At 55.4% G+C, this 24356-nt stretch overlaps 2 protein-coding genes across 9 annotated transcripts in view; one reads left to right on the top strand and one right to left on the bottom strand.

Moving 5' to 3' along the window:
* Positions 1-3922, top strand: part of ATG13 (autophagy related 13) — a 55781-nt gene extending 51859 nt beyond the window's left edge. For all 7 annotated transcript variants that reach the window (XM_080816104.1, XM_080816102.1, XM_080816103.1 and 4 more), the window contains one exon: positions 1592-3922. In XM_080816104.1, the coding sequence (XP_080672230.1) occupies positions 1592-1669 (78 nt within the window). In that variant the 3' untranslated portion in view covers positions 1670-3922. The remainder of the gene's footprint in view (positions 1-1591) is intronic.
* A 2301-nt stretch (positions 3923-6223) lies between these two features.
* On the bottom strand, positions 6224-24299 carry ARHGAP1 (Rho GTPase activating protein 1). 2 transcript variants are annotated; one of them, XM_080816106.1, is made up of 14 exons: positions 24206-24225; positions 23070-23154; positions 20528-20709; positions 20003-20098; positions 14064-14151; positions 10696-10827; positions 10234-10320; positions 9935-10033; positions 9470-9577; positions 9309-9385; positions 8984-9061; positions 8430-8558; positions 8152-8255; positions 6224-8026 (listed from the first exon to the last, which is right to left on the bottom strand). In XM_080816106.1, the coding sequence occupies exons 3-14, from the start codon at positions 20658-20660 to the stop codon at positions 7838-7840; spliced, it is 1320 nt and encodes a 439-aa protein (XP_080672232.1). In that variant the 5' UTR covers positions 20661-20709; positions 23070-23154; positions 24206-24225; the 3' UTR covers positions 6224-7837. The 2 variants fall into 2 exon arrangements, with proteins under 2 accessions (XP_080672232.1, XP_080672233.1); XM_080816107.1 differs by lacking the exon at positions 23070-23154 and having other exon boundaries at positions 24206-24299.
* Between the last annotated feature and the right edge of the window lie 57 nt (positions 24300-24356).

The raw sequence follows: 24356 nt of genomic DNA, 5'->3' as shown, positions 1-24356 counted from the left end.
AGAAAAGAATTAAAAGATGGACCAGATATGGTGGTTGAGTGGTGCAGGTGAAGAGTTTATTCTAGTGAAAGTACATTCGAGATGAGAGTGGACGAGCTCGGGAGAGCTGTGTACCCCAGGGTTTGGGTCTCTATCTTTTATTGACAGTTGTTAACTGGTGGGGGTGGGTATTTATTATTTGGAAAGAGGATTTCTTTGAGAGTAGGTTTTCACGCCTTTTCTCCCTCACTCGGTCAGGTTCTCAGGCCTTCTTTGACTTTGGCCTGTCTGGTTTGATCTGGCTTCTTGTGCTTTGTTTTTGGAGTGCGGCTGGCCGGGACAGGCCTCCGACTTTCCCCATAGCTGTCCCTCACTCCCCCTTTGCTGGCCTCCAGGCATCCTGTTAAAGCCTAACTAGCTGATTACTCTAACACCCCAGGATGTCAGGGTCCCTCTATCTGAGGTGGGACAGTCACCTTCTCTTCAACATTAGAGGAATGGCTTTATAGGAGTAGGAATCTTGAGATATCGGCCCCTGATTTACTCGAAACAGAAAAACATGCTCAGTAATAACAATACTAAAACAATATCCTTATTATTAACATTTATTGAGGCTTTCTAGGTGCCAGGCATTTTTCTAAGTGCTTTACATGAATCTTCAACAATCCTAAGAGGTAGGTAGCTTTTCTTCCTATCCCAATGTACAGATGAGAAAACCGACACTGGAAACAGATAACTTGCCCCTGGTCACACTGAGCTGCCAGCACACAGCTTTGATCCCAGCGAGTCTGGCTTCTGATTTTAGGCTTTTAGCCCCTGGCTCCCTGGCTTCTCACTGGAAATGTGCTTGCAAGAACCCAGATGGCGACAGCTCCGAGAGCGACTCTGCTGCCAGGAGTGGCCAGTTGCTGCCGCCTCCTGTAGCTGCCCTGCTGCTCCCAGCGCGTCTGGGCCTCCAGCCGGTTCTGGGGTGGGACAGGCCACGTCTCCCCAGCACCTGGCGCCCAGGGAATCTCTTCAGGTGCCTGAATAGGGTCACATTTTCATAAATAGTTGATTCTGGAGGGCAGTTAAACAACTCCTGAGGTTCTGTTTTCTTCTCGTTTATTGTTTTCTCGCAATTCTCTAACGCACCCTTTCTCAGTGGGTGTAAAGATGCCAGTTCCTAGGCCTCCCCACAGACCTGCTGAGTCAGACTCTCTCGGGAGCATGGTTGGGATGGCCTTGTTGCTGTGGCCGCAAGGGATTCTGCTGCCCAGCACAGGTCATGAAGAACTCCTGTTAGCTTTTCTTAATCTATAGCGTGCTAAGCCTACTATTTCATTCCAGTGTCAGTCTCGTCTGTGCCAGAGGTAACTTCTCTGTGTCATCCTGTCGTTGGCATGCTCCTTCTTTAGCTCGTTAAGTGTGTGGCCCACTTGGATTCCCTGGACTGTTCTGCCGAGCCCCCGGGCCCCACAAGCCCACTGTGCAGTGCCTGCCTCCCTGCCCCATGCTGCTGCGCTGAGCTCTGTGCTCTGCTCCCTTCTCTAGCCAGGGCGGGGGGCCTGCACGAGCTGCCTCTTCAGGACCCTACTTGAATAAGCAACTCTTCTCTCCCCTCCCGGTGCAGGACTCACTACCAGAAAAGCTGGCTGTGCACGAGAAGAATGTTCGAGAATTTGATGCCTTTGTAGAAACACTGCAGTAAAAGTTGGTGACCTTGGGTACCAGCAGCATCCCCTTTCTGTGGTCCCAGGAGACAGAGCCTCCCACTCATCAGCTGCTCCCATCCCTCAACTTGCTCTGGGCGGAGGAGAGGCTGGTTTCCCCCGTGGGGACCCGCAAGTCCCTGTTCTCACACCTCCTGGAGACTCCATGGCAGCAGTCAAGCCTGGTGATAGCATCTGAGAGGACTCAAACCCTGGCCTTGGAGATTGGAAGACCCTGTATAACAAAAGGGCCCTTGGCAGTCCTTCTGCTTCCACCGCCTATCGCGGCTGCTTCACAATGGCTGTCATCCCGTTCCTCCTGCCGGCCCCCTGCCCTGGGTCTACTCTGCAGCTGGCCCCTTGCTGGCCTGCCGTTACCATCAAGCACTTGACATTCCGGCTGGTGGCCCCAAGCCTGGCATGGAGGCGGGAAAGGAAGGAAACAGTGCTGGGAAGAAGAAGGAGGGGCTTCTTCAGGCTCTTTTTTGGTCCCCTTTGGTTTGATGTCTTCTTCCTCTCACCTTCCCTCTCTCTGCCCCGTTCCTGTACTTTTGGCAATATGACAGGCCCCCTGCCCAAGCTGGCAGGAACTCCAAACTCAGCCATTCTCACTCTTGAGAGTTGTGCCAGCCCCTCTCCCCGCAGAGGGTCTGAGCAGCCCTGGTGGCTGTCTGCTCAGACCCTCAGCGGCACGAAAGCATAATCCTAGGTCTCCAGGAGTTTCTCATTGGGAGTCACAGTGAAGGTTCCTTCTCTCTCCTTCCTCCCCCTGTTGCTGCTCCTTGGTTATTAACATGGTAAATATTTATTACTTTCAGAGAAATCCAATATTTTATAGAAAAAAAATGTTTGAGGTTAGATGTTTTCACTTAGGGAAGGGGGAGGGCCTCTTCCTGGAATAGGGCCTCCTTGTCTGGAGGTTCCTCAGATCCTGGGTTGCTGCTCTGAGCATCTTCCTTCCCATATACCTAAGGTGGGAGCCAAGAATCGAGCTGGCTGAGGGCAACAGAACCTCCCAGAATCGCTGCACTTGAACTGACGATAGGCTTTACCTTAGACTCCTGCATATTCCTGGCGAGAGTGTGAATCCGTCCCAGCTTCTGCAGAGTAACTGACGCCATTCTGGCAGTCCAGGAAGTCTTGGGTGCTGAGTGTGTACAATCCTCTAGAGTTGTACAGTGCCATAGAGTGCATCGTATGGGCCCCACCGTGGCCCTGGGGAAGGCCAGAGGGGCCCCTCCTGGGGGGACTTGCTCCTGTTTCTCAGGGTTAGGTTATGGGCCTTCTCTTTCCACCTGGGCCTGGCCACCACCTTTGTTTAACCCTCTGCACCCTGCCCTAAGGTTTACTGGCTGGATTGGTTCCTCGTCGAGAAACCAAAGCTAGGTGTATGATTGACTTAACCATTTAGATATTGTTACTGAGTCAGTCAAGCGCCTAGCCTCACCCACCTGCCGTCGGTCCCTCCCCCAGCCTACCTGGTCGTCCTGGCCCAGGGAAACAAGGCCCACCCCATTCCTCCTGGCCCACCTGGGCTGTTTCTTGGCGGCAGCTGTTCTGAAGTGGAGCAGGTGGTCCTCGATTGCTTGTTAGTAAATGCATGTGACATTGTTCCCACCTACAAGGCTGAACTCTGAGGGCTGGAGTGGGCTGGAGGCTGTCTCAGGTAGGCTGAGCCCTGCCCCTGTTGCATGCATCCTGCTGCCACAAAGAAATGTTCCCAGCAGTGGTGTCCAGCTGGTCCTCCTACCCGGGCCAGAGTGCACCCATGGCCTGCTGAACCATTCCAGATTTAACGCCCCAGGCCCCAGTGCTGAGAAAGGGGAAGCCCTGGTAAGCTATTGCTCGCCCCTCCCCTCACATTCTGCCACAGTGTCTCAGCTGCTGTCCTCCTGAGGCCGAGCACGGAGAGTCCTGTTAGCCATCGTCCTCTTTGACACCTGATCGTGGCTTTGCGGGCAGCAGCCTTCCCTTTAGGACCCCATCAGTGAGGCCGGGGAGGCTTATCCCTGAGCTGAGCCTGGGAGGAGCAGAGCAACTGTCAAGGCTGGCCCTTGCCCCTCGGCCCCAGCACTGACAGGGATGAGCCCTAGACTGACTCCCGCAGCAGCCCCTGGGGCAGGGCTGGGACCCGTCACCCGGCTCCAGGTGGCAGAGTCCCTCCCCCTCCTCCAGCCTACCTTGTTTGGAAATACTGAGCTATACTTTAAAATGTATTCAAGAGATTTCCAATAAATTTTTTCTGTACTTTACAGCCTCCTGTCCTACCAGTTGTCTAAAATGCTACCCTGCACGTTCCCTTTGGTGTGTGGGCCCTGGTAACCGGCGGGCCCGCTTCTCGGGAGGAAGAGCCGTGGATGTGAAGTGCAGAATGGCTTCGGAGTCAGGCAGGCTGTTCTGGGTCTTGGGGCTCGGCCACCTAGCAGCTGTGCCACCTTGGGATGGTCAGGAAACTTAGAGCTGTTCCCAGTTCAAGGGCTCGTGTGTGATTAGTCAGCAAGACACTGTGTGTGAAGTGGACACGCAAGGTAAAGCTCCTCAGACGAGGCCATCGCAGTCGTCAGCTGCTTGTTGCCCCCTACTCAGCCTGGGGGCAGCAGCCTCTGGTTCGGAGCAAGAAAGAGCTGCCAGGCCTCTGCCATGTTTCCAGCAGGAGCGGACGGGGAATGTGGGCCTCCCTTTGGTGCTGGTATCTGCTAATCTGAGGTGAGGAGTTGTGCTGAGCAAACCAGACAGGGCAAGGGGCTGAGTGAGGGATCGGAAAGTCCAGGACCAGTATGTTTAGCTGCCCTGATTTGCCAGACAGCTTGAGCCAGGCCCTGGGGTGCTCCCTGGGGAGTCAGGATGCCTAGTAGGTTATTCCCGACTGGCCCCTGGGGGCTTTTCTGGCAGGCCTCTCAGCCCTGGTAAAGCTAGGTCCTGCCTCCTGATGTGTGGCTGCGCTGGGCCATGGGAGCCGGAGGTGGAGCCAGGGTCTCAGAGCCAGAGACGGTCCTAGAGGCAAGGGACTAAACTTCCTGACAGAAGGGGCAACTGTGGTATGCATTGCCTCCCTGCCACTTCAGGCTGAAGCCAGGGCAGAAAACGGTGAGAAAGTTCTAATTTTAGCCCAAAGCTAGGGCTGAAAAGGAGGCGGCTGCCCACGGCTGTGCTGTGCTGTTGTGGGCCCTGGGATCCCTAGCTTGTTAACTGTGCCTGGCATTGGCCATGATAACTGACCGTGCAGCCAGTTGGGACAGAGTTGCCCAACCTCTGAGTCAGAAACGGTGAAGAGACTGTCCCTGTGTCTTCACCTTCAGTTGGGATCCCCCCCCAAAACGAAGTGTTCACTTGCCGTGTGTCTCATGATGGTGTCCTGCCCCTTTAAAGCATCTCCCCCCAGAGACCTGCTGTTGCCAAGGCAGGGGTAAACCCGCATTTGAGTCACTCCACAGAGGCCCTGCCAGGAGCCCAACCCAAGTAAACAGCTCTCTTGGGCTGATCCCCTCAGTTTCCCTGGGATACTGCTCCTCTGTGGTAAGCAGTCGCCCAGTTTAGGGCGGGGAGGAGCCGGTGAGAGGCTGCCGGGGCCTTCTGCCTGGCCTGTGAGGGCCACCTGGGCGACAGCCCTGGCTCCCTGCAGCTCAAGGCCTGTTTGTCATCACCGGCTTCACACTGCTGCTTCACACCGGCTTCACACTTCCTACAGCTCTGGCCCTGCTCCCCCCGCCAGAGCAGGCACAGAAGGGAAAAAACAGGCCCGACTGAGGCCACCATCACCTCATTACAATCAACAGGCAGGCAGCAGACAGGTGCAACTTGACCTTGACCACTGTGCCAAGAGAAATTCTGGCCTGCCCTCCCAGTGACAAACCATTATCTTTAAATTGTGGTAAAATACACATGTAAATTTTACCATCTTAAACTTTAAAGCACAGCAAAACCTACTCGAGAGAAAAGGAAAACTGGTTCTCTCCCTGCCTCAGTGGGACTGGGTGGCAGGTGGAGATAGCCAAGGCACTCAGGCTGAGGGGAGGGCGGGGAGAAGCGAACGGTCACACTTCGAGTCATAGTGTGGCTTCCAATCATAGCCGCTACACGAAGTTGGGACCATCTCCTCATTCCCTTGTGAAACAGCGGTCATTCTGGTAACCACTGGGCACTCGCTCTGTAATGTCCGGTTTGCATCATTTTGGAGCCTCAGAAAGGAAGAGACAGTCTTCAGGTGGCCTGAGGATATGGTGGAGGGTGATGGCACCGGGACTCAAGCCCACACTCCTGGCACCACAGTCCCCTCTGTTCAGGACCAGAAGAGGCCTTGGTCGTGGGACACTGCCCTTGGCAGCCCATTGGGATGTTGCACACAAGCAATGTGGGGGTCACCGTTCACACGTTCAGGCCTGGGCAATGTCAGAAAGTGGCTTCATACCCACTCCCAAGGGAACGAGACAAGGACGGACGGGGTCAGGTGGACTGCAGAGGGGACTTCCTGAGGCCCTACCTGCTCAGCTTCCACAACCACACCCTTCCCGCCATTCTGAGCCTCTGGGCATGCTCCCTAACTTCCAGGTGGGCAGTGTTCCATCATCCTTTTTTATTGAAATACAAAAAGTGCAAAGGTGAAATACATGATTGGTGCCTAGAAGTTACTAAGTGTGAATGTGAACACTTGATTCACAGTACTCTCCCCCTCCCCCCGGTAAGACCAGTGGGACAGGGGACACGAGAAAGACCAGAGAGATCTACGAGGCTCCCCCGTAAATGGGGCTGTGCAGAACACCTGATAGACAAAGGAGGACAGAAAGCAGAAGCCTGGCTCGGGCCAGAGAGGGAGCCACACAGAACCAGCAGCTACTCCAGGCCCACGGGAGTCCTGACGTGCTAACGTCCTGGGGGAGAACCCAGTGAGGTCAGGACCCAGGCCACGCCCACAGTGCAGATGGGGCTGGGCTGGTCCATGAGGGCCCTCACAGTACAGGCTCTGGCCAAGGCTAGGGGGTTAGGGCCACTGTGCAGGTACCTCCCTCTGCTGCCAGGGGACAAGGCTGCAGGAAGTGGGGTCCCCAGCATTCATCAGGAAGGTGTGTAATTCTAAGGAACACAGTGGGAATGAGAAGTACCAATCATCCAGGTCCAGGTTTTCTGAAAGATGAGAGGGCCCTGGGGCCCAGAGACCCTGGGGGACGTTGCTAGAACTCCCCCAGCAGGGGTTAACTTAATTAGCAAGGTCTCTGCTCAGCCTCTCGAGGAGTCGCTAGCTGGAGGAAGAAGCCACAGATCCTGAGGCACTGAGTCGCTTCCAGCCAGAGCAGGGACCAGTGTGACCTGTGACCCCACCACAGACCTGTCCACAATTAGGATGAGGATCTGTGCAAGTGGGGAGAGGGGAGGCAAGGCATGGGGGGCTGAGACTGTCACTGGCCCAACCAGACACTGGGGGCTTTGGGGCAGGAATGGAGTGACTGTTTCAAATGGATGCTGAGCTCAACCCTATCATCCAAGCTGCCAGTTCTGGCAGAACCAGGGGGCTGGGACATCCTGGGGGCAGTATCACTTGAGAAGGGCTGACCCAGGATGTGTGCAAGAGAAGCAGGCAGAAGCAGGAAGCAGACTCCGGCCTTGCCAGTCCTTAGCCATGTCAACACCCAAGGCTGAACCTCTAGAGGGGAGGACAGGAGCGGGTGGTCGCACACAGGCCTTCACCCAGGCAGGGAGGTGCCTCCGTAGGGCGGGTCCAAGCCAGCCCAGCTCAGCTGCTTATTCCCCAGCAGCCAGGAAGGGGAGAACCAGCCCCAGCTACCAGCCCAGCTGGCAGTGATTTAGGCCTCCGCAGTAGCCAGGAGAAGAGAGGCAGGAGAAAGTGGGGAAGCAGTTGCTGGGGCCAGTCTTCTTCCCGCTGGAAGAGCCAAGGCCAGCACTGCAGAGCCTGGCTAGGAGCCAGGGATCCAAGGAGGCAGTGAGAAGTATAAGGCAAAGAATAATGTCCCGTAGTTACAGCGCGGCCTCCGGGGCTGGTGAGGCGGGCTGGACAGAGTGGGAGGAAGAGCTGCCCGGTCGGCTGGCCCCAGCTTCCAGCTCCCAGGGCCTCACGGCCCCTTCCTGGGCAGGAGCCCCACGCTCCCGTAAGGCTGAAGCCAGGAGGAAGAGTCCCCGTTGGGGCTCTCCGAGAAGGGGCAGCAGGGCAGAGCTCAGAGGCCCCTGGAGTCAGGGCTGGGGAACAACTCCCCGTGGTGATCCAGAAGGAACTTGGTGAACGTGTTGATGGGATTAATGGCTTTGAGGGTGATGGCAGCATCCTTGGCCCACAGCAGGTTAGGGCCGAAGACAACAGCCAGGTTAGTGTTGGTCATCTTGTTCTGGTCACAGTGGGCAGAAATCTGTGGAGGGAATTGGGGCGCTCCAGCAGGAAGCCACGGACCCTGCTTCCCATGCCCAGGAGCGGTGGGCTGGCGGTTTCTTCTCCCGCCCTCCTCCGGGCGCACCTCAGAGGCCCTGGTCTCACCTGCACCAGGAAGGCAACGAGGAAACGAAGCACATGGTAGTTCTCCTCAGGCAGTGCCCGGAGTGCCTGCAGCGTCGCCTCCACTCTCTGGCTCTCATCAATGTCTGCAAGGAACCAGGGCCCGGGTCACAGCGGCCAGGGACATGAGCCAGAGCCGAGAGCCCCCCCCCCAGCATTTTCTTGGCGGACAGGCCAAACCTGCCTGCTCTGAGTCCAGGCCTGATCCCAACCCAGCAGAAACAGCACAGAGCAGGGGAGGGAAGGGCGGGGGCACTCACTGAGGAAGCCCACGACGTGGGGGTACATGTCAAAGGTAAGCAGGGGCTCAGGAAGCTCCCGGAGGAAGGTCTTGAGGATGACCGCTGGCAGGTGCAGATCATTGTACTGGTCGAAGTCCACTGGCAGCCCTGGGGCGGGGTGGGGGGGGAAGGAGTGGGGGGGGAAGGAGTGGGCCCAGCCTGGAGGCTAAGCAGAGCCCACTGCACCAGCACCCCCCACCCCACTCAGAGCCTCCTCTCGCATATGCCTTCCCCTCTCGCTCTGTGATGAGGGAACCGGGTAGAACTGGGCCCCCCAGTGACTCCTGAAACCCGGGACCCGGAAGCCTGATGGATGAGGCAGGGGGCCTGGGACAGCCAGGCAGGAGCGGAACCCCTGCAGTTGGGCCAAATGCCACAGAATGTCTAGCAGGAACAGAACATGGGGCCCTTGCTCACAGGGGAGCAGAAAGCAAAGAGGCCCCCTCACAGTCACATACATGTCCCCCGCTCACCAGCCCCCCCAGGATCCGTACTGGCCCTGCGACCCCAGGCCACAGCCCCAGACCACTCACCCATGTTGTACTTCTGCTGTACTTCCCGTACCACTTGGGTGTTGGCCGACCTCCGGAAAATCCCCTCAGTGGTGAGAGCTGGGGAACAGCGGGGCCCCGGTGAGTCTAGGCTCTGGGGCAGGGTGTAGATGCCTGGGCCCGCTCAGTCTCGGGGCTCCAGGCAGGGTCGGTGTAGGCGCCGGTGCACGTGGGGCCCCTCAGCCCTGCCCTGCAGCTTCCTGAGGGGACCTGGGAGGCCAAGCTGAGGAGGGGCCTGGGGTCAGGGCTGAAGGGGAAGGGGCAGGTCCTGGAGGCCCTGTGGCCAGTGAGCGGCCTTGGAACTCACCGTGGGCCTGCAGGTGGGCGATGGTCTCCCGGAGCACAAGCGGAATGGGCTCCTGCTCTGGGTTCTTCTCCTGGAGGCTGTTGGGAACAGGGGCAGTAAGCGGGGTCTGCCGCCCTCTGTGGGCCCCACTGGCCAGGCCTGCCCGCCTCTCCACTACTCACTGCTGCAGCGAGACCCCGAACTGCTGGTTGGGCAGAGGGGGCCGTGGCGGCATGGGCTTGGGGGCGGTGGCGGGGCTCTTCTGTGTGGATTTGAGGAAGTCGTCATACCTTGGGGAGGCAGATGGGAGGGTCAGGCCGCCGACCTGACTTTGCGGTCACGTTGGCAACCCTCGTTCGTCAGGCGCTCCCTGTGCAGCTGCACAGGGTCACTTCACCCAGGCCGCCTGGCAGCCCTGCATGACACACGACCAAGCCAGGCAGGGCTGAGGGGCTGCAGTCACAGAGCTCTTTAAGTGACAGAAGCGGGACCTGAACCCGCGCTCTCCCACCCCTGCGCGGGCTCTTCGTCACTACCTTCACCTCCTCTGCTCATCTGGGGCTGCTCAAAGCTCCCTCCCCCTTGGCTGGCATGTCCCCCGGCCCCTGTGAGCCTGGCAAGCACTTGAGCCCCAGCCCCCGCCTCACTTGAGCACTTGGCGAGGGATTCCCAGTTGACCCAGCTTCACGTGCTCGCTCAGCTCGCTCAGGTAATTGACATAGAAGATCTTCTGCCCGAACTTGAAGCTGCCGGCAGAATAAAGGGCATGGGTAGGCACCGGTGGGCCCATTTCGGCAGGATTCCACCTCCCCCTCAGCAGCCCCCCGAGATCAGACACAGCTGTCTGAAGGCCTGTCCCCAGAAGGCTTGGCTGCCTCAGGTGTCTGGTTCAGAGTTCCAAGGGAGGCACGGGGAGGCCGCTGTCCTCCCTGATCAGCCCCCTCACCTAATGATGGGCTTAAAGAGGATGAGCAGGGTCTTGATGAACATGGTGGGGTGCACGATGTACAGGGCCTTAATGTTCTTCTTGTACCTGCAGAGAGACACCAGGAACTCAGCAGCGGGTGTGGTGCGAGAGGCACAGAGCTAGGTTCTTTGGGTGCACTTTCTGACCTGCGTACTCAGGGAAGGCCTGAGAGGTAAGTGCCACGGTTGTCCCATTTTACAGACTAGGAAACAGAGACTCAAGAGAGGTCACAGAGCAAGGAAGTACAGAGACTGGGATTTAAGCCCAGGAGGTTCCAAATTCAGGTTCTTTGCTTTTACCCAGAGCGGGGTTGGGGGTGGGAGTGGGGGGAGGGGGGACCTGCCTCCTCTCCCCCCCGCCCCCCTCCCCCCACATGGAATAAGATCCTGAGCAGGCAGAGGGCAGCGGTCCACAGCCATTTGCCCCCGGGCCCCAACCCACTTGCGGTCAAACTCGCGGTAGGCGTCCCGGAGCCAGCTGAGCGAGGGCTTGTTGTCGCTGGTCAGGCCGTGGTGCAGGTAGAGCAGCGTGTAGTCGCTCTCCACATACTGGTCCAGCGTGCGCTTCAGGTACCTACAAGAGCAAAGCCCCACTCAGGCCTAGCCTCGATTCAGGGGGGGCCCCTGGAGGCACAACCTGGCACTGCAAGGGTCCCCTGAGTCCATCCTCCACCTCCCCAGGAGCCCCTCTCCTGCACTGCCTGTTCGGGCTGCGGAATCACCCGCTCCACTGTGCGGAGGAGGTTCCGAGTGGCGGCTGGGCTGGGCCGAGAAAGAAGAATGAGAACAGCAGCCCCAGCCAGAAACCAGAAGACCAGGACTGGAATTGGGGCCCTCTCGCATACCCTGCAGAAAAATGGGAGTAACACTCCCTATGGGACCGCCCCGAGGCGATCATGATGATGACAGTCACCATTCATCAATATTTTATCTTTTAGTGTCTGCCAAGCACTCCACATACATTATCTCACACCTTCCTCCTAACAGCTGGGGCTGATTATCCCCTCCTTAAACGTGAGGCTAGTGAGGCTCAGAGAGGGTAAGTGCTAAGTCAGAGTCACCCAGCTTGCCCTGGAGCCTGGAGCTGAACTACTCCAAGCTCACCCTGCTGACCTGACACACAGGCAGGCATGCGCAGTGTTAATGCTGGATTATTACTGCTCCACGGTAACCGAGCCCTGAGCACACTGAAAACTCCACAGCTTACAAAGGGCTGTGACATGAAAAGACGGCATTCTGCAACTACAAGATAGCAAAAACTGCAGTGACAATACAGTCATCCTTTGCTGGATGTTATGACCTTTCGGAGGGCAATAAAGTGATGTTTGTCAGAAGCTAATAAAAAGTCCATGCTCTTCGACCCGCTAAAAATATGTCCAGGAAGTCACCCTAAAGAACAATCGGAAATGGGCAGAACTGTTTTTGTAGAAGGCTGTTCACAGCAGCCTGTTTTACAACGGAAAAACATTTTTTGAGCAGCAAGCTAACTGTTCAGGAACAGGGAATTGGTTAAATAAATTACAGGCCATCTAGAAATAGGACACCTCACGGGATGTTTCTGCAGACAGAAGCGATCTGTGAAGTCAAGTGTCAAGAGAGTGCTTACCCTCTGGGGAACCGGCTAGAAGAACAAAGGGAGGTCTGTGGGTGTGGATGGGTGTATTCAGTTTCTGAAAATTCGTCAAGTGGTACGCCAATAACATGTTTTTAAAAGATGTCTTGGAAGTGTGTTTAGTGCTCAGAAGGTAATGTTATGTGAGATACAGAGGTGAGTACACAAAGATCTGTTTACGTTATAGAAAAAAAATAGGTGAATACACGAAAATATTAACTGCAGTTTTCTCTTCGGGTGGCAGGTTCATGGGAGACTTTATTTATCATTGTCTGTATTTTTTCTTTAAAGCTACTTACATTTTTTTAAATCCTTGAAATCTGTAGTACTTTACAAATGTATACGATGACATTTCATGCATATTATCTTACCAAATGCCCATGACAACCCTGTGAGGTGGGCACAATTTTTATTTTTATAGGATTCAGAAGAGAACTGCCCCCAAACACACAGCTGGTAAGAGGCAGAGTGAGATTAACTGGTCTGAATCCAAACTTCGGGCACTTTCTCTTCCAACCCCCGGATGTGGCTGGATGGCCGGGAAAGGCCTCGGCTGCAATAATGAGACTGACCCACGAGGAAAGTGCTGCCCTGCAGGCTGGGGGGGGTGGGCAGGAAGACCCCCTCTAGGAAGGGATGGGGGACAGACAGGACGGATGGCGGAGGGTGTCCAGAAGTCAGAGGAAGAGTGGAGCGGACTCACTCAGCAAGCGCTCTCCTGAAACCTGGGTGCTTTCCCATCTCCTTCCTCTGACTTCCTCCCACTCCAACTATTATCTGGCCAGGAGTCTGTCACCTGCCAACTCAGTCGCTGTGGCTGTGCATGAAACCTGAAACCGAAGGGTAGGGTGTGTGACTCAGCCGCCCTCAGGCTGAGCTCCCTGGCCTGTTCCTGGCTGGGCCATGTGATCGGCCTCAACAAGGCTCTGCCTGCCTGGCTGGGGGGCGACAGGAGAAGGGCTCCGGAAGCCTGGCAGAAAACTCCCACAAGGCTGGAGAGCCTCAGGTCTGGCTCATCAAGCTGTGGACTCTGCACTCAGGCCCTTCCCCTTCTGCAGCCGCACCCCTGGCCTGTTCCTGACCCTTCCCCTCCCACCCCTACTCTGCTCCACACACAGCCAGTCCCTGACCCCTCTGCACCCCTACGTACACACAGACACACACCCGGACTGTCCCTGACCCTTCCCCACCCCTACACACACACACCACCACCACCCCCAACCCCCCCCCCCACACAACACACTCACACTCACACACAAAACCATTCAGGATCCCGAAGAGCTGGTATGGGCAGTGCAGCCACCTTCAGTTTCAGGGAGTGCTTTAAAGAGACCAGGAGAGACATGCAACACGCTAACTAGACATGCACAAAGGTGCCTCAAGAGAAGTCTGCTAGGGCTCTGCCTCCATGGAGGTTGGGCGCGTGCCGGCAGCCCGCTGTGGCTCGGTAATGAATGCTTGCCAGAACAGGGTCTGGCAGGGGCACCTGGGCGGTGCAGTTGGTTAAGACTCTGACTCTTGGTTTCGGCTCAGGTCATGATCTCAGGGTTGTGAGATCGAGTCCCATGTCGGGCCCTGCGTTCAGCACAGAGTCTGCTTATCTCTCTCCCTCGGCTCCTCCCCCTTCTCTCTCTCTGTGAAACAGATAAAATCTTAAAAAAAAAAATTAGGAAAGAACAGGTCTGTCAAACTCCTGCTTTCAATCAGCCTTCAGACAGGCATTCAATTTCTAGACCAGCCAGAGCTAGTACATGTATTTGCTAACCGGATCCAGACAGGTACAGAGGCCACTGGCACCAAATTTGGCACAAAAAAACCCAAATCATTCATGTACATGATGAACTGTAAGCACAGCACAAGCGACGCATCATCCCCACCAGTCCGCACCGGGGGACAGTATTTTACTTTCTCAAGGTGTTCGTGGGCACTATCTCCACCCTACAAGGAAGGAGGGCTGCATTTTGACGCCCTCGGTGAAGGATGAAGACACCTGCCAAGGCTGCAGTTTCCCGGACTAGAAACCAGATCAGACACCGAGCCCGGTGCTCTCCCCAAAATGTAAGGAAAAGCTCCCTTGGGAGGAGAGGAGAGGCGTGGAGGGAGGCAGCTTGGTACCTCTGGGTACCACTGGGCATCAGGCCATGGTGGGGGAGGGGGGTCTGGTCGCCTGTCCCACCACCATCCCTGTGGGTACTCACCCCAAGAGTTTGCTGTGGTCCAGCTGGTGGCTCGGGGGCATTCGGCAGGCACTGAACACAATGATCTTCCGCCCATACTTGTCATCTCCTAGGTGTAGAGAAAGTTGGAGCGGTGAGTGGAAGATCAACGGAGAGAAGCGGGGCGAGGAACTGAAGGGTGCCAGGCCCGGAGATCTGTGCCACATGGTAGAGGGGCCAGAGTGGCCGACACACAGCCTGGGCAGCTGTCTGCACTCAGGCATGTATCGCTGAAGAAGGAGGGACAGGCTGCTCTCAGGGCTACTAAGCTGGGCTCTAAAAAAATAACGTTAATTCAAAGTCCCACCTGGCGGAAACACCCACATGCCCATCAATGCGTGAATGGCTAAAGGAAATGTGGTATATCCATGCAGAGGGATATGGGTTGGCCACAAAAAGGGATGAAGTACTGATCCATCCTACATTGTGAATGGACCCTGAGAACAGGATGCTAAGTGAGCTAAGTGAAAGGAGCCAGACCCCAAAGGCTACCTATTGTATGACTCCATTTATGGGAGTTATCTAGAATAGGCAAATTCACAGACACAGCACATCCGTGGCTGCCAGTTGCTGGGAGGAGGGAGGTTACGGACTGGCTGTTTCTGGTTATGGGATCTGGCATGGGTAGGGATGAAGCTGTGACTAGACAGAGGTGGCTGCACCCCACTGTGAAGGTCCAAAATAGCACCGATTGCACATTTTAAAACGGTTAACTAAAAAAAACTGAAAGTCACACCCACCCAAGCAATTGTGACCTTGCCAAACAGTCATCTTAAAAGCCCATGATTGTTCCAGAAGTGTCCCCTCTGAGCAGCATGCATTTGGAAAGCGTCTTGACGCTGCCTTCTTGGCAAGTCCAAGGCCATGGAGAACATGGGAGTAATGACACCGGTCTCATTTTTGACCACGAGCAGCACTTCCTGATTTTATTACTAGGATTATAACCACATTGGCTCTGACTTCTGGACATTTCTAAAAATCACATCCTTTCTCATTAAGGATAGTCAACAGAACATGGAGTTCAGAGGCATTTGTAATGCTTTGGAAAAATGCTTGTTTGGCTGTAATCGCTCAGGGGTGTTTGTCTAAAACTGGTCACTATTTGATGGTTTGATCATCTGGCTTTGTTGGGAAGCTGGGGAGCTACTGCCCTCCAAGGTGAGATGCTCTTCCAGGGTCATCACAGATCAGGGACACCAAACAAAGCTTGATAAGGACAAGGCTTGGTCCCCACTCCATGTCCCAAGAACCCTCCCTGCATCTTTACCTTCACGCCTCTCCAGGGACACCAAACCACAACTGCCTAACTGCCATTGCTTCAGAGGCAAATGAAAATACTTATACAACACATGAAATGCATGGACTGTGTTCTCCACCCACCTCTGCGGACTAAGGACCACCCCTCCCCCCAATGCCTTGCCGAGTGTCCTTCTCCATATTTAGTAAACCATGATCTTGATGCTTCTTCTCCGTCAGTGACTTAACCCAGGAGTCAGTACTTTTCCAAAGTGGTTGCCAAGGCTCTGACCCTTTTCTGCAGGGCTGAGGAAGGACTCATCAGAGGGGCTGAAGGAGGCTTCCAGAATGTGGGCAGCGTGGCCCCAGGCCCTGCTGGCTGCATGGCTTGGTGCATTGGCCTGATTCAGCACCTCACTGCCAGCAATCTGACTACCACGTCCAACCTCTAGATCAGCCCCTCCAACCAGCCCATCTCCACCCAAAATACCCCGAGCCTAGGGAGAGGCTCTGCTCTTCCATCTGAAACCTGCCCCAACTTCTAGCTTTGGAGAATTACAAACAATTACCTGCCCGCAACTCTCCTGCCTTGAATCCTCCTGAACTCCACCCCAGATAAACAATCTGCACTCTCACCGGCCCCCAGCGCCCTGTAGATATTCTTTGGAATGACTCGCAGGACTCTCCAGGCTCGACACCATGCACACTTCCAACACTGATGTGCTTGCAACCCAGTCCACACCAGGCAGCTTTGGGCCTCTGCTGTTTCTCTTGCCAGACAGAACTTCTCAAGACAATTCCACAACCCTTCTCCAGGCTAACTCCTCGGAACCCTTAAGACTCATTCCAGGCATGATCTCCTCCCAGAAGCCTGTGTCCGCTCCTCCTTTCCCCAGACAGTTTAGCTGAAACGTTTTCAGGGCTCCCATTTCTGTTGTGACACTTTGACTCTTCTGCAGAATTGTTTAGGTGCCTGTCCCCTCCACTGGCTTATGAGCAGGGATCATGTCTCACCCATATCAGAAATTCTAGTGCTGGTCCCGGGGCCAGCATGTGGCAGGTATTCGAGAAACCTTTGTGCTGGAAGCCTACACAAAGTCATTGGTCAGCATTACAATGCGCGCCTGGTTCTATTTCAGAGTTTGCTCATCATGATATCTAGGTTACAAGACTGCTTTAGACAGTTTCCCAAAGCCTGGGACAGAGGTTCTCCAGACTTAGGAGCAGAAAAGCCTCTGCAAGCCGCCAGAAAAGGTGCAGCTGGATCCAGCAAACAGTCTGTTTTGAAGAACCAGATGCCACCTGCTTTCTGTCACGCCCTCGCCTAGATCCTGAGCTGCTGGGTTCCCTCCAGCCCAGTGGGGGTGGCTCTCAGGCCTGTTCTGAGCTCTTCCCGTAGGCCCTGACAGGAGAAGGAGCAGACTGGTGAAGGAGGGACAAAGGGTCAGTCTGGTCAAGCCAGCCTCATGCATAATCTGGAACCTCAGAAACCCCTGGGCCTTCTGCCATGAGCCTGTGAGGGGAGGGACATCTGCCTACTCCCCTCTAAGTGGAGGAAAGACCCAGAATGAAGGGGAAAATGCAGGGAGGGGCATGAGGCATTCCAAAAGATTCTTTTCATCCTTCCCCCAACACGGAGGCAGCCCTCACTGGCTGGCAGGTTTGAGGGCTTAGCCAGGACAGGAAGTCCGAGCTCACAGGGCTGTGGAATTTAAAGAGCTGGTAACCGGTTAAGCAAGCAATTGAGGTGAGGGGCCAGGGGCCTGCGGCTTGCTCAGCTGGCCTTGACACCTCATAAACGGGAAACTTTGCTTTCTCAACCGGGACTCCACCAAGGTCATGATGATCAATGAAAAATATGATGCACACATACCCTAAGAGAAGAGATCCACATCACTCATATGCTCAAAGAGGACTCTGGCCAGTTCTCAGAACCCCTTCACTGGACTGTCTGCTCCCTGACCGAGTAATGTGTGTTTTCCCTCACTGAGTCCTCCAGGCTGACCACAGGGCTTAAAAGTGCCTGCAGGATTCTGTCGGATGCGGATGGGGGCAAAAGGGTGATCGGTAAGGTGCGGGACAGCAAGACTCTCAGACAAGCGAGGAACAAGACGCGGGTGACCCCAGGGCCTAGCTGCCGCCCGCCCCTCCCTGGAGTGGAGTCCCGTTGCTCAGGTTCGTGGGTGGTTTGGCACCCACCAGCACACAGGGCAAATATGTCGCTACGCAAAGCAAGGGTGAAAAGGAACTTCCCTCCTGACCTCAGGAGAGAACAGCCTAAGAGGAGAGGAGCTGGGTGCCCTGCTGTCTCCAGGGCACTGGGGGCGAGGGCTCGATGAGAAGACGCAGCACTTGTGGAAAGCACCAGGAAAAGAGCAAGCTGCCCGAGCAGGGAGCCTCTGCATTCCCCGGATGCCAATCAGGACCGCTCCGGGCTGGCCTGGGGGTTAATCAGCAACAGCACCGTCCTCCAGCAGGCAGGCTGAGAACCGCCCGACCAGCCACCGGCTGCCCACAACCTGCGGCGCGGGCCCAGGGGGTGGGAGGTGGGAGCTGGGGAGCTGGGGCCGGCTCCCACATTCGTCAAACTGCTCAATGGTCGAGAATACTGCAGCCAGCTGATGTCAGGTTGGTGCTTGGAATCTGCTGTGGTAGGAATTACAAATGCTACGAATAAATAATAGCCCTCTTTTTTCCCCTTTCCGGAGAATGAACTGTTAAACGTTTGCCAGCACACCACTGGAAAGAACCCACTCGGGACTGAGTCAAATTTGACGGTGGAGCTGGACAGCTACCACCAGCATGGAAGACGCAGGCTACCCACGAGTTGGGGACGTCGCCCCACACCCGCCCTCCAGTCCAACATGGGCTCTTTCTCCGGTTTCTAATGCCGGGAAACTGGCCTCCCAAGAAGGACATCACCATAGTCTCGTCAAATGACATCCAAACTCTTCTCAGCAGTCAGAGAGACACAGCCATGGGGACACCGCCACCAGAGGGGCCCTGAGCCAGCGCTAAGGCCAGCCTCTCTCCACAGGACATGGCCTCTCAGTCCCCAGGAGCCCCTTTCCCTTTGGGCTCTGGAGGTGTCCCCACATGGCACCCCCTGTCAAACCTCCTATAAAAACCCTTTGCTATTTCCGGCTCCCAGGTACCACAAGCTCCCAGCTCCCGGGAGTGGGGCTGCAATCAAGCGGCCACCCCTCCGTCCCCCCAGCCTCTACCAAGAGCCCTTCTTGATCCACAGCCCAGAGGCCAAGCACAGAGAGCCAGGAACACACCTACGGCTGGGCCCCCTCAGGCTCATCATACCCTGGGGAAACAGAAACATGCTGCAGCAAAGGGGTCACCCGGGGCCTGGCTGGGGGAGGGTCCCCCCTGCTCTGCCTGGTGTCTTGGCCACACCAGCTGGGAGGATAGAAACTATGTTATATCTCATCAGATACCCACCCCCATGCCCCCCGCAGGTCCATTTCGGGAAGTGAGGAGAGAAACCTTCTGAAACCTTTGGGTGACTCTCCTGTCCCCAGGTGAGGACCAGGCCGGGAAAGAACTTTCAACCTTGCTTCTGCAGGGGTGAAAGAAGCCACAGCAGAGGCCTCCGACTCACGCCAGGGCAGGCAGCAGGAACACAAATGCCACGGAAACACTGCTGACATTAGGGGCAACTCTTTCAACGGCCCCGTCCCTCTTGGAGCCTGGCATTCAGAAGAGCTAGAGCTCCCTGTGGCTTCCCTATGGCCAGATGCCTGCAGGGCCCCCTTAGCCTGTGCCACTGGGCTCCAGGCCATGTGCTGCCTGGCTTCCTCTGCCCGCCCCAATGCCTCAGAGCAAGGCCATGCTGTGGCTTACAGTTGCCTGTCCTCACCAGTGAGGACAGACAACCATTAGGGAAAAGACAAAGAATCCTACCACTCTGGTTTCCTCTTCTAGTAGTAGTAGGACCCTAAGGGCAGAAATCAGTCACCAACTTCCTTGCTACCTCTCCTGCTCTGCATCCTGTGTTACGAACAAGAAAGTGGGAGCTCACTGAGGCCAAGCCCCAAGGGGAGCTCCATACCCACGCTCAGCACAGTAGCACATCTGCCAGAAACCTGATGCTTCCAGGGGGTCATGGGGCCCCTCACTTCTAGAAGGAAGCTCTGCCATTCCAGACTTCCTTGGAGGTAGGTTTTTCACCAAAAGGAACCGGTACCCCCCTGGTCCCCAGTAACTGATGGGGTGGAAAAGTGGACATCAGGGCAAAGGGAAGGGAGGTTACTAGCAACTTATTCAGGGCCCATTACATTCTGACTTCCGGCTAGGCCCTGACAGACATTCGCTGCTGTAATCCTCTCGGCGACCCTGTGGGGAAAAAATGAGCTCAGACAGCAAAGCTGGAAACAAACCACTCTCTGACTTCAAGGCACGAAGCCACACTGCCTCCCACATACCATCAGCCAACAGAGACAACGGGGTCAGAGGTCAGGATGTGGTTGCCGGTGGAGAGACCAAGCGGCCATCACAATCAAGTCTGTGATTCTAAAAAATTGTACTCAGGAGCCCCACGGTCAGGGGTGAGACCACAGGAAGGGCCCCTGGGCCCCGCCCCGGCCCCATCTCTTCCCCTGAGGCACGAGGGCCGGGCTTCCTCAGGCTGGGAGCGCAGACCAGGAGGTAAAAGGTGCCATTGTGGGTGTGCTCACCTGCCACCTCCACAATCTGGTGCCGGGCGATGTCATAGTAAGGGTCATCCCACTTCAGGTGAGTGACAGGTTCCGGGGAGCTGCTTTTGGAGTCATCTGTGGAACATGGCAAAGTCAGGGGATAAGCTGGGGGGCTGGCAGTGTTCTCCCTGAGACTCGTGTTCTCTGATCTTCCCCTCGGTGGGACCTGTGCTCCCAGCCCCACCCTGGGGCTGGTCTGCTTGCCCTCCTCTTGCTCTCCTGGGGTCTCCCTTCAATAGGAAGGGAGTCTCCCCTTCTTTTTTTTTTTAATATTTTATTTTTTTATTTAACAGAGAGAGAGATCACAAGTAGTCAGAGAGGCAGGCAGAGAGAAGGGGAAAGCAGGCTCCCCACTGAGCAGGGATCCCGATGTGGGGCTCGATCCCAGGACCCTGAGACCATGACCTGAGCTGAAGGCAGAAGCTTAACCCACTGAGCCACCCAGGTGCCCGGAGTCTCCCCTTCTAAGGCATGGAAGGCCGCCTGAGATCCAGAAGTGCCCACCTGACTTAGGAAAGTCGGGCATTTCATCCGAGGGCCAGTTCTTCTCATCAATGGAGGCGAGCTTCAGCTGGTTCAGAGCCTGGCTAGTGTCATCCAAGGTCAGGTCATCCTGCAACTCTGAAAGCGGATCCATGACCAGGCCTGTCCCCCACAGCTTCACTCCACAGAACCTGAAGAGAAACCTGGGGGGGGGGGCAAGTCAGGGACACCCTCGTCTCCCTTGTACCTGCTACAGCAAGCCCTCCTGCTCTCACTCATTCCTCCCTCCAGCCTCCCTTGTTCCTGTTCCTCAACGCATCGCATCCTGGCCAAGGGCTCCATGTTGCCCCGGATTCTCCACAGTTTAGGCATATTGCCAGAAAAGGCAGCTGGGGCAGAGGATGATGCAGCTTGGGGCCTGCCCTCAGGTCCTCCAGCTGGCTAGGGACGAGCCGTGCCAGGCCCTGTGCTGCCCACCACCCATCTGGTACAGTCATGCAGTCCCAGCTGCAGACGGTAGAAAAGTCCACGCCCCTCCCCTCAGGGGTCATCGTGTACAGAAGCGTCCCAGGCCCCAACGGTTACAAAGGAGAGATGTTGCAAGCATCTAAGGTGTACGGGGATGTTCCAAACCCCCTTCATGAAAAAGATTAATTGTGGCGCAGGCTATTGCATCTCTCACTTTTGGCCCAGGGAAGAGGAGGTGGCCAGAGACCCCAGAGTCCCAGAAGAAAGGCCATGGTCGAGGTGCCCAGCTGCGTCTGCACCAGGACAGAAACAGGAAGCAAGGGCTGGAATCTGCCTGCCAGTCACAGCAGGCAATCTGCAGCATCCTGTGGGCTCCCGAGCCCACTCCTATCCGTAGGGAGCTCCTGACACCAGTTTCAAGGTGGGAAAGGTCAAGACACTGCCCCAAGGATTGGAGAGCACAGATGGGGAAGGGGGAAGCCCACAGCATCCAGAGCGCTGAGTCACAGGCAGTGAAAACCAGACCCGCAGCTAGAGCCCCATGAGAGGGAGAGGAGCCCGATGCCGAAGCTGGGTTTTCCCAGGTCTGAGGCTGGTAGTATGTGGCTGTGTGAAGCCCCAGGGGAGCAGCTTCTTCTCGGATTGGATTCAGTCCACTCAGTGCAGCCCCAGAAAAGAGGCTGTTGTAAGCCCACTACATTCCTGGAGTCCAAAAATGACATATATGGTCAGAGAATCGGCAGGACAGATAAAGAGTGAAAACAAGACCAGGCACGGGGAGGGAGAAGAGGGGAGAAGTGCCAGCTAGGATCCAGAGCCTGAACACCTCTGGGTTCTGAGGCAACATGACAACCTCCGGCACACGTCACCTCACAGCTGAGGACTCTGGATGGTAAACCGGCTCCCTGCGCCTAGCAACAACCACCCTGTTACCAGGGCAACCGCGCTGATTCAGTGGCAAAAGCCATTCCAAGCTCCTGAGCCAAAGCCAAGCAGCCAAAGAGCCAAAAGGCCATACAAAAACCAAAAACCGAAAAACCTTTCTCTTCCTTTCCTCCAGCCTCTTACCCTTATTCCCTCCTGCTGCATACCACCAAAACATAAGTCCCTTTCATGAGCGCAGAGAAAGATGACCCTCTTTTATTTGGGCACGCACTTCTCCCAGTGAGTGCTGCTGTGCCCCATGCCCCACCTCACCCATCCCCTTCAAGCCTCCAACGCAGGCAACCCCCTAAGCCGAGGAATCCACTCCTGATTCGTCACTCCTTCCCCCGTTCAGCCAGATGGCTGTGAGTAGTCCCCCAGAAGGGGACTCCACTGGGTAACGGGGACGGAATTCAGCTCACAGTAACCCCCGTTAGGCCTGAACCTTCTCTCTGTGCCTTCTCTTCTGTCACTGTCCAGGCACCAACTGCCCATTCGCCCTGCCCACAGCTACCCCAAGAAGTCTTTCCGCACACCATGGGTGCCCGACGCAACGAAAAAGGCAGGGGATGAGGTCTGTGGAGAACTGGAGTATAGTCCTGCTTGAGCCAATGAGTTGCAAAGATACTGGGTAAGTCTTTTTCCTAACTAGACTTAAATTTCCCTATCTGTAGAAGCACAGGCTCCTCCCAGAAACAGAACTCTCCAGTATTCTAAAACACTTGCATTAAAGCGAATGACAGGATTAGAAGGAACAGCTGCGAGCTGAAGTATGTGTGAGAGGAGAGGGACACCCTCTAAAGGGGAGTTGGACTTGAACTCCACCTCTTTTCCAGGAACTCCTCCACTATTTTGTCTGTTCTTCTGAACTGACCCCTGCCCCCATTCCATAACCTCCTTTTCCAGCAAAACTAATCACAGTTGTTTCCACCTCCCAGCCTGACTGGCCTCCAACCCACAGCTGCTTTCCTCTGGGAGTCCTGAAGTTTGGCTCCCTCAGTGGGAAGGTGAGGGAAGCTGGCTCGGGGAAATTCGAATTTAAAGTGGTGGAAATGAAGTATCCTGGCCGCCTAAGGCTCCAGACACCTACAAGCCCTGTTCCGCTCTGTGCAAAATATTCCCTACTCTGAGGTTAGTATTTCCCTTCTGTATAGGTAAAACACCTACTTACACAAAAATCTTTGAGTATCCTTCTAGGCAGAGTTTTTAACCTCTGGACTTCTCTGAAATTCTGATGAAATCTGTGGGTTTTTTCCCTAAGAAAAACCAGCACACACATGAAATCTTTTATGCAATTTTAAGGGGTTCACAGTCCCTCTGAGAATCCATCTAAGACTCCCTGACCTATTCAGCACATAGATGCCGTCGTTTGTTGAATGACTGACTGAATGAATGAAACCATCTCCTAAATGGAGAAGAGAACCAGTATTTGTTGAGGGCCTATGTAGCACCATAAAGTAGACAAATTACCTTTTAACTTCACCACAGCACCAGTGAGGTTTACTACTAAGCCCATTTTACTCTTAGAGGAAAGCGAGGACCAGAAAAAATAAGCAAATTGTTTAGGTAGGTCATACAGCAGAGTCAAGCTTTTAACCTATGTCTGTATAAGGTGGTCTCTTGATGCAGGTCAATTCCTCAAAACTTCTCTAAATGAGTGTCATTCATGTGACTCTGAAGGTTCAGAAAGGGCCCGTAAAAAGATAAAGTAAAGCCTCTGCCCTTATCTTCACGAAGAGCTCAGATAACAACGTGAAATCATACTCTCTGGCACTGGAATCACCCTCCTGGTTGGGGCCCCAGAATTGCGAAAATGCAAATCCCACGACACAATAGCAAGGCTTTCACTACAAGTGCGTTTGTCCAGAGCTTCATGGTTTACAAACCCCAACTGGGTGTAATTATCCCATTTCAGAGATTAAGAAATAGAGATGAGACCGTGGCCTAGTTAGTGGCGGCTGGAATACTTCCCCCAAATTTCTTGTTCTTAGAGTTTCGCCAGATCGGATCAAAGAGACTTCCCCTTCCCATCGGCTTGCTAGATGACTGCGATCCGACCTGGACTCTGCTCTGGGAAGTGCAGGAGGAAAGCAGAGAAGGAAGCTAAGTCCCGTTACTGCAGACCCAGGAATGGGGCTGAATCCCTGCAGTGGGAAAGCCAGGATTCTAGGCCCCATCCCACTCCTGCTCCCACCCTCGGATCTGCTCAGATCATCCCCCTCCGGACCCTGTCCCTTCCGGTGACCTGTCTAGTCCCTTCCTTTTCTCCCCCCACCACCCAGGAAGACCCCACGCCCTGCAGCTCACCGTGGTCGGGCACTGCTCCCTCTGCCACGCCTGTCAAAGCTCGGCAAACATCCGGCTCCGCGGTAGAACGGGAACCGCCCCCTCCCGGGCGCCTCACTCCCCAACCACTTCCGCCACACCTCCGACCCACTTCCGGTTCGCTGCCCGGTCC

This window comes from Martes martes, assembly GCF_963455335.1.
Source record: "Martes martes genome assembly, chromosome: 10".
In the NCBI taxonomy this organism is placed as follows: domain Eukaryota; kingdom Metazoa; phylum Chordata; class Mammalia; order Carnivora; family Mustelidae; genus Martes; species Martes martes.
This window is presented reverse-complemented; position numbering and strand designations above follow the sequence as displayed.